This window comes from Mustelus asterias, chromosome 13, assembly GCF_964213995.1.
Source record: "Mustelus asterias chromosome 13, sMusAst1.hap1.1, whole genome shotgun sequence".
Lineage (NCBI taxonomy): Eukaryota > Metazoa > Chordata > Chondrichthyes > Carcharhiniformes > Triakidae > Mustelus > Mustelus asterias.
In genome coordinates, this window is record NC_135813.1 from 69,763,772 (window position 1) to 69,773,838 (window position 10,067).

General features: G+C 44.4%; 1 protein-coding gene across 2 annotated transcripts in view; it reads left to right on the plus strand.

The window, feature by feature from the left end:
- rfc5 (replication factor C (activator 1) 5) overlaps window positions 1–1,142 on the plus strand; it is a 56,390-nt gene extending 55,248 nt beyond the window's left edge. For both annotated transcript variants that reach the window (XM_078226993.1, XM_078226994.1), the window contains one exon: window positions 953–1,142. In XM_078226993.1, the coding sequence (XP_078083119.1) occupies window positions 953–1,049 (97 nt within the window). In that variant the 3' untranslated portion in view covers window positions 1,050–1,142. The remainder of the gene's footprint in view (window positions 1–952) is intronic.
- Window positions 1,143–10,067: the final 8,925 nt, after the last annotated feature.

Genomic DNA, 10,067 nt, shown 5'->3' on the forward strand with positions numbered 1-10,067 from the left:
TGAGAAGACAGTGTTGTGAGTAATGAATACAGTACAATAATGGAAAGAAGTACAAGTAATTTGCCCTTTTACCTGGAATGGATGATGAGGGTGGAGGTTTTAAGACAACTCGCAACTGGTGGTGGATTGAAGAATAGATCAGGACATTGCAGAAGGAACAGTCTTTTCTGAAATGCTGAAAGGGGAGGGGGTGAAGGTGTTTCTAGTGTGATGGAAAGGGGACTCAATTGTAGTTTTGGAGAAGGGAAAGGGAGAGTGAAGTCCAGGAAATAGGATGGACAAAATTGGCAGCCCTGTCAACAGCGGTTGAAGGAAAGAAAAGTCATTTCGGAAGCACCGGTATGTGGAAGATGGTATCATCAGAACACGTGTAATGATGAAACTGGAAGAGAGTCCTTACAGGAAGTGGGATGGTAGGAAGTGCAGGAAGATAGCTATGAGAATCAGTAGGCTTATAGTGGATTTTGGTCAATAGGCTATAGTGTTGATTACCTTAGTAATTGCAAATAACTTATTTAAAACATGGGGCAGTCAATAACAACTGCTCTTGGCAACGATGTTGCTATGGTTAAACTAATTTGGACTGTTTATTGTTACACAAAGGAACCCAACAAATGGTAGATTACCATATGTGCAATGTTAGTGGACATTGTTGCCACTACTATGTAAATAATTGGGGCTTATTTTTCCCCAGTGCTCGCCTCATTTGAGTTAAGCGGATAACACCACAAATAGCTTTCGGGAGCGGAGTAATGTAGGTCAGAGCAATTGATTTGTGTATTATTGACTATATTTTCCTGATGCACTAATGGATATCTGAAAGGGAACCAAATAATATTTAAGGAACACACTGTGGACAGCTTTCGAGTTACATGGTTAATTTGAGTGAAAAGGAGCAAAACTCTTTAAAAAGTGGGATTGTGGAAATAACTAACTTTCTTTACTTTCATAGGTACAGGCTTGCTTCAGGAACCAGTGAGAAAATTCAACTGAGCTCACTTATTGCTGCATTTCAAGTTGCTCGTGATATGGTTGTTGCTGAAGCTTAGTGAGTTTATGTTATGTATATGAAAAATGATTTGATACCATTAAATGTGTTTGATTAAAGTTACATTTCCTTTTGTTTAGAAACAGAGGCTTTGTTTGGTGTTTTGTCAACATTCTTGAAACAGAATTTTTTAAACTCTCAAAGCAGCAAGTTGTAATCGCGATGGATGCAACTATTAATATAAGAAGCAGAATTGAACTTGCATTCAGGCAAGTTCACCTGGGACTGAAGGAATACAGGACTCTGCTCTAAGCCTAAGCCACAAAGTCACATCCCGTGGGCATTATTTATTGGGTCGAAAATTGATCCACATTTCCAGAACATTTTAAGCTGTTTTCCCAAGCTCGTGCTTTAGTAGATACCAAATAATTGGAAGATTTGTGTTGGCCCCATCATGCAAGAAGAACACCTCTTGTATGTCATCTTTGGGTTCCCCACCCCACCCCTACTCCCCTCCCCGCCCCTACCACCCTCCCCGCCCCTACCACCCTCCCCGCCCCTACCACCCTCCCCGCCCCTACCACCCTCCCCGCCCCTACCACCCTCCCCGCCCCTACCACCCTCCCCGCCCCTACCACCCTCCCCGCCCCTACCACCCTCCCCGCCCCTACCACCCCCCCGCCCCTACCACCCCCCCGCCCCTACCACCCCCCCGCCCCTACCACCCCCCGCCCCTACCACCCCCCGCCCCTACCACCCCCCCGCCCCTACCACCCCCCCGCCCCTACCACCCCCCCGCCCCTACCACCCCCCCGCCCCTACCACCCCCCCGCCCCCACCACCCCCCCGTCCCCACCACCCCCCCGTCCCTACCACCCCCCCCGCCCCTACCACCCCCCCGCCCCTACCACCCTCCCCGTCCTTACCACCCGCCCCACCACCCTCCCCGCCCCTACCACCCTCCCCGCCCCTACCACCCTCCCCGCCCCTACCCCCCCCACCCCAAGTGGGTCTCACTTTAAATAGGCCTGTGCCAAGATTTACAATTCAAATATTCTAAATTAGAATCTTGGTATTTCAATTTCTTTAAAAATATACTTAAAGCAGCTTTAGAGAAAAATGCAATGATTGTTTCCATACTTAGCTTTGCTATTAAACAAGTGCCATCTACTGGACATTTTCTAATAATGTTATTTTGTGGATTTGAGTTGGAAGAGGATACATGGGGCAGGATTTTACAGCCTTGCTCATCCGGAAAACATAAAATCGGGCCCGAGGTCAATAGACCTTCCCATTGTCCGCCCCTTGCCTGCTCTGATTCCCGTGGCGGCGGGGGGGGGCGGTAAAACCCTGGCCATGGTCAGAACGTATGGGCCGGAATTTTACCGTCCCACCCACCACAGGAATTGTAGCGGGCGAGGAGTGGACCGCAGAAAGCTCGGTTGACCTCGGGCGGGATTTTATAGTTTCAGGACAAGTGAGGTCGTAAAATCCCACCCATGATAGGCAACTTAATACAAGGTAGTAACAAGAAGAATCAGTTTTTAAGCCATTACTCATATCTTGGGGGCGATTCTCCCAAAAAAGAACTAAGCGCCCAACGAGCAGGGAAACAGGAGTTTTTCCCCGCCTGTTTTTGGGCGAGCTGAAAGGAATGAATCTCCGGGACTCTGTGCAAACGGAGTCCGTGCTTCCCATCACCCCTCTCCCCCCCCCCCCCCCCCCCCCCCGCCTCACTATGGCCAGCCCGATCCCAATCCCTACTCTTCCCCCCCCCTCCCCCCCCCTCCCGCCTCACTATGGCCAGCCCGATCCCAATCCCTACTCTCCACCCCACCCCACCCCACCCCTCCACCGATCGCCCTCCACCCTTCCAACCCCATCAATCCCTAATGCAGAGTGCGCAGCGGGTCCCCACCACCCCACCCATCACCACCACCTCTGGCTCTGCCCCCTTGGCACTGCCTGATGGGCAGTGCCATGGTGCCAGGCTGGCACTGCCCACCAGGCATGCCCCTGCCCCCAACATCCCCAGGGGGGCCTCAATGGCCTCTGTTCCACCAGCGGGGTGATCACACACCTGGTCCCCATTCATGGGGAAACCAGCTTTAATCCCTGGTGAGTAACTCTCCTGGTGGGCAGGGAGAGATTAGCGAGCCCGAAGTATACCATCCCGGACTTGCTAATGATATGGAAATTGACACTCCTATATTGTAATCAGCCTCATGCTGATTTCCGGCTGATTACATTGTTTAAAAAATGGCCTGAGAGACTCATGACCGCCGTCCGCTGCACTACCTGAGCAGCGTAGTGAGCTGGGTGAATTGCGCCCTTATGTCTGTAAAAAAGTAATGAAATAAAATTGAACAAGAAATGAATGCACTTGTCTATTTTCATCATATACTGAAGTGGTTTGTTGCTTGCATTATCGACTAAAAAGACAATTTATTTACAGTAATGCCACAGTTCATGTTTAATATTTATTGTGGTGGCAGTAACAATTTGCATTTATATTGCAGCTTTAATCTAGTAAAATCATCCCAAGGCACTTTAAAGGTGCAGTAAACAGAATTTGAATGGGAAGGGTGATATTCGCTCTGTCAAAGGGTTGTTTTAAGGAGTTCCCAAAAGGAGAGAGAGAGATTTAGAAAGGAATTATCGAGTTTAGGTCTTGGAGGCCGAAGGTCTGGCCAGTAAACTTCCAGCAATTAAAGCCGGGGATGCCCAAGAGCCAGAATTGATGGAGTGTAGATATGAGGATTGTAGAGTAAATTAGAGAGGCGAGGGCGTGAAGGAATTATAAAACCAGGGTGGGGATTTTTTTAAAATCGCTTAATTGGGAATCATTGTCGGTCAGCAAGAGGGGTGGATGGGATTTAGTGGGCAGAGTTTTGGATGACAAGTTTACACAAGGTAGAACAAGGACGCCAGCCAGGAGTGTGTTTGTTACGCATAGATTTGACTATTCAAAGATCTGAAGCAGGGTGTCAGCAGTAGATGAATCAAGGCAGGGATAGAGTCAGGTGCTGAGAGGTGGAAATGGGCGGTCTCAGCGATGGCAATGGATGTAGCATTGCAATTCTCGCAAGCACGGGCTCATTTTTTTCAATCTTCACAAGATATGGCAACGGTGCGACTAAGTAATCAAATTTAAATAGTATTGTATTGCAGTCAAATTTAAATGGTACCATATCACGTCAAGTCTACGGCCAGAATTCACGCTGGCAGGATTCTCTAGTCTCGCCAGCAGCACAGTCCCGGCGGTGGGGAGTGGCTTCAATAGGAATTCCCATTGACGGTGGCGGGATCAGATGATCCCACCTCCAACGAACCGTGTCCTGCCTCCTGCCGCCGAGAAAAACGCTGAGGGAAGGCCAGAGAATCTTGCACTAAGTATTTTGCAAAGAAATGACTTCTTTAGACAAACATGTTACAGTGCTGTTGATAAACACAGATGAAGTTAAAGTTCATCCTCAATAGCTCATTTCTATTGCAACAAAAATTAGGTATTAAAATTTATGAATCATTGAAGAGTTTATGCTTTTTAAATATTGTCTAATAAATAGAGTAAAATTATTCAACAAGATTGGAACTCGGGCTCCTAAGGATTCTAAGGCCTTGCATCATACCAATTAAGCTATGACTGCTGCCATCCTGAAATCTCTCCAACGCAACATTAAGCAGTGATAGTTTTTTAAAAATTCCCAGCCTGCTGAATGATAAACACTTTGGACAAAATGACGATTTAAGGCAAATGCTGTAAGTCTTATGTTCAAACAAAACGCATTTGTTTCATTACTTCCAGCAAATGGTACCTTGCAAAAAGCTTTCCCTTTCTTTAGATGCTCAGTAATTAATGGCACAAATAGCTGCTCCACCAAACAGAGTGTTTCAAGAGTCTAACATACAAGCATACATTTCTACTCTTCTGTTCATATCTAAATTGACTGCTTTCTGCTGCTTCTATATAAATATTTTTGAATCTTGTAATGACATTACATTCAGTTGAATAGTTTTACTGTTCTTGCAGCAAGAATTGTGAGAGTTGCCATTTAATAAGAACGAGGAGCACGAGTAGGCCATTTGGTCCCTCGAGCTTACTCCCTAATTCAATAAGATCATGGCTGATCTTTTCGTGGACTCAGCTCCACTTACCCGCCCGCTCACCATTACCCTTTAATGTTCAAAAGTCTATCCATCTTTGCCTTAAAAACATTCAATGAGATAGCCACAACTGCTCACTGGGCTGGAATTCCACAGATTCACAGCCCTTTGGGTGAAGACATTCCTCCTCAATTCTGTCTTAAATCTGCTTCCTCTTATTTTGAGCCTATGCCCCCTCGTGCTGGTTTCACCTGCCAGTGGAAACAACCTCCCTGCTTCTACCTTATCTATTCCCTTCATAATTTTATATGTTTCCATAAGATCCCCCCTCATTCTTCTAAATTCCAATGAGTATAGTCCCAGTCGACTCAGTCTGTCCTCATAAGCCTATCCTCTCAACTCCAGAATCAACCTAGTGAATCTCCTCTGCATCCCCTCCAGTGCCAGTATAATCCTCTCAGGTAAGGAGACCAAAACTGTACACACTACTCCAGGTGTTGCCTCGCCAGCTGCCTAATATAGCTGCAACATAACCTCTCTGTTTTTAAACTCTTATCCCTCTAGCAATAAAGGGCAAAATTCTATTTGCCTTCTTAATTATCTGCTGCACCTGCAAACCAATTTTTTGTGATTCATGTCCCTCTGCACAGCAGCATGCGACAATTTTTTTACCATTTAAATAATGGTCCATTATGCTGTTATTTCTATCAAAATGGATGACCTTACATTTACCAACATTGTCCTCCATCTGCCAGATCCTTGCCCACTCGCAAACTGTCTATATCCCTTTGCAGACGTTCAGTGTCCTCTGCACACTTTGCTCTACCACTCATCTTAGTGTCATCTGCGAACTCTGACACATAACACTTGGTCCCCAACTCCAAATTATCTTTCTAAATTGTAAACAATTGCAGTCCCAACACTGACCCCGGAGGCACACCACTAGTCACTGATTGCCAACCAGAAAAACACCCATTTATCCCCACTCTTTGCTTTCTGTTAGTTAATCAATCCTCTATCCATGCTAATGCATTACCCATAATGCTGTACACCTTTATCTTATGCAGCAGCCTTCTGTATGGCACCTTGTCGAATGCCATCTGGAAATCCAGATACACCACATCCACCGTTTCCCAGTTGTCCATCATGTCCTCAAAGAATTCCTCCAAATTAGTTAAACATGATCTGTCTTTCATGAACCTATGCTACGTCTTCCCCATGGGACAATTTCTATCCAGATGTCTCGCTATTTCTTCCTTGATGATAGATTCATGCATTTTCCCCACTACAGAAGTTAAGCTAACCGGCCTATAGTTACCCATCTTTTGTCTACCTCTTTTTTTAAAAACAGTGGCATCACATTTGCTGTTTTCCAATCTGCTGGAACCGCCACAGAGTCCAGCGAATTTTGGTAAATCACCATGAGTGCTTTTGCTATTTCCCCTGCCATCTCTTTTATAGTAAGAAGTCTCACAACACCAGGTTAAAGTCCAACATGTTTATTTGGTAGCAAATACCATAAGCTTTCGGAGCGCTGCTCCTTCGTCAGATGGAGTGGAAATGTGCTCTCAAACAGGGCACAGACACAAAATCAAGTTACAGAATACTGATTAGAATGCGAATCCCTAAAGCCAGCTAGGTCTTAAAGGAACAGACAATGTGGGTGGAGGGAGCATTAAACACAGGTTAAAGAAATGTGTATTGTCTCGTAAGCGTTCTCCAAGGCGGCCTTCACGACATACGACAGCGTAGAGTCGCTGAGCAGAAACTGATAGCCAAGTTCCGCACACATGAGGACGACCTAAACCAGGATGTTGGATTTATGTCACATTATCAGTAACCCCCACAGCTTGCCTCCTGGGCTTGCAGAATCTCACTAGCTGTTCTGTCTGGAGACAATACACATCTCTTTAACCTGTGTTTAATGCTCCCTCCACACACATTGTCTGTACCTTTAAGGCCTGGCTGACTTTAGGGATTCGCATTCTAATCAGTATTCTGTAACTTGATTTTGTGTCTGTGCCCTGTTTGAGAGCACATTTCCACTCCATCTGACGAAGGAGCAGCGCTCCGAAAGCTTATGGTATTTGCTACCAAATAAACCTGTTGGACTTTCACCTGGTGTTGTGAGACTTCTTACGGTGTTCACCCCAGCCCAACGCCGGCATCTCCACATCATCTCTTTTATACCCTGGGATGCATTCCATCAGGGCTAGGAGACTTGTCTACCTTTAGCCCCCATTAGCTTACCTAACACTGCTTCTTTAGTGATGTTGATAATTTCTAGGTCCTCACCTGCTTCTTGTCATCAATTTTTGGCAAATGTGTCTTCCACTGTGAAGACCAACACAATATACCTGTTCAATGCCTCAGCCATTTCCTCATTTCCCATTATTAAATCCCCCTTCTTGTCCTCTAAAGGGCCAGTGTTTACCTTAGTCACTTTCTTTTTATATATTTATAGAAACATTTGCTATCTGTTTTTATATTCTGAGCTAGTTGACTCTCAATCGATCTTACTTTTCTTTATAGTTTTTTTTGTGGCTTTCTATTGACCTTTAAAGATTTTCCAATCCTCTAGTTTCCCACTAATCTTTGCCACTTTGTATGCATTTTCTTTCAATTTGATACCCTCCTTTGTTTCCTTAGAAATCCATAGCTGATTATCTCTTATTCTACACTCCTTCCTTATCACTAGTGGAAAAAAAAAATCGCTTTGAAAGTCCTCCTCCACTGTTCCTCAATTGTCCCACCATACAGTTTATGCTCCCAGTCTACCCTGGCCAACTCCTCCCTCATTCCATTATAGTCTCCTTTGTTTAATCACAAGACACTGATGTTGGATTTTACCTTCTCACGCTCCATCTGTATTTTAAGTTCAACCAGACTGTGATCGCTTCTTCTGAGAAGATTCCTAACTGTGACATCATTAATTATTTCTGTCTCATTGCACAGGACCAGATCTAGGCTAGCTTGCTCCCTTGTAGGTTCCATTAAATACTGTTCGAGGAAACTATCGCAGATACATTCTATGAACTCCTCCTCAAGGCTGCTTTGATGGACCTGGTTTGACCAATCAACATGTAGATTAAAGTTCCCCCATGATAATTGCTGTACCATTTTTAACTAGAATGGGAACTTTGTTCCACTAAATTTAATTAAGTAATCTACCAGTTATATAATTTTGTCCCCCATCAAAACATAGGAATTTGCATTTAAGACTGTAAATTAAAGAATGTGTTAATTAGCAGTGACCTGGAAAACATGGAGTCAAATTAGTACATATATTGCAGCAGTACTTCTTTAAATACAGGTTACTCTTTCACCAAAGCCTTTAACAGAATCAAAACTTCTCACTTTGGGAGAATAAAAGCTGCATAATGCTGTTCATGTATAAAACAGGTTTAGGAATAGAAATATGAAATTTAAGAGTCCGGCCTTGTGACTTATTTATTATAGTCACAGGATATAAAAGTCCAGTTTGGAACTTTTTTCTCAAGTTGAAATAGCAGGCTCGTTATTTCCTCAGTCTGTCAGTTATAATATCAGCATCAGCCATCAAAAGAAACAACTTTCCCTGAGAGGCCTTGTTTAGGATCCAGTTTTCACAGCAACTCCTAAGTTTGTGCACTGACGTCCCCATTGTGCTTGGGGGTTAGTTCTGTCAAGCAACTCTTAGAATGGAATTTCCTGAGCCACACCAACATGGCAATCTCTGCAGTATTTGCTGCAGAAGATGACAGTGGCCTAAGATAATGCACAATTCACTGGCCTCTGTTTTCTCTGGGCCCTCTTCTCAGTTGGCTGCAGCGGTTATGTCCAAGCTGCGTAAGAATGTGGAAAACCTGAAGCATCTGATGTGCATGCTACTGCTCATGGATGATGGCAGTGGGGAGTTGGTGAAGAGTAAAAAGTGGCTGGTAAGTGACCCAGGTTAGGTGCGTGTGGTGCACAGCGCAACAAAGTTAACCTAGCTGGAGGGTTGGATGAGATGATGGTACTTCTTTTTGGGTGACCATTTAGAAACATTGTAGGATGTGGACAGTAATCAATCTGTATAATCATAGAATCTACAGTGCAGGAGGCAGCCATTTGGCCCAAGTCTGCATTGACCACGATCCCACCCTGGCCCTATCCCCATACATTTACCCTAGTTAGTCTCCTTGACACTAAGGGGCAAAGCATGACCAATCCACCTAACCCACACATCTTTGGACTGTGGGAGAAAACCAGAACACCCAGCAGAAACCCATGCAGACATGGGGAGAATGTGCAAACTTCACACAGGCAGTGACCCAAGCTGGGAATCGAACCTGGGTCCCTGGCACTGAGGTAACAGTGCTCTCCAGTGCCACTCCAATCAATGCTGATGTTTTCTTTTAATTCACCTGACAGCTTTGCCAGAAGAACTTTTTTATTCAAATCTAATGGATTTTCATTTTTCAGCATGAATAGCTTTTGAATAGTAAATTGTATTATATGTCCCTGCTCTTTTGCCACACCAAATAAATGCCATCAACTCACCAATCAAATCTCAACTAGTGGAGTGCCATAGGGATCAATGCTGAGACTTCAACTATTTATGATCTATACTAAATGACTTGGATGAAGGGACTGACTGTTATAGCAAACTTTGCTGATGGTACGAAAATAAGTAGCAAAGCAAGTTGAGTGGACAAAAATTTAGATGGAATGCAATTTGGAAAATGCTAACCTGTTCATGGGAAAAATAGAAAATCAGAATACTATTTAAATGGAGAGAGACTGCAGATTGCTGTCCTTGTACATGATCACAAAAGTTAGCATGCAGGTACAGTAAATAATTATGAAGGCAAATGGAATGTTGGCCTTTAATGCAAGGGAGATGGAATAGAATAGTAAAACCATCCACCGAGAAAGTTCGCTGATCGTTCTTGCAATTGATTGTCTTATTTGGGTTAAACTCATTGGCGTTTTGTTATGAGATGAGAAGGGG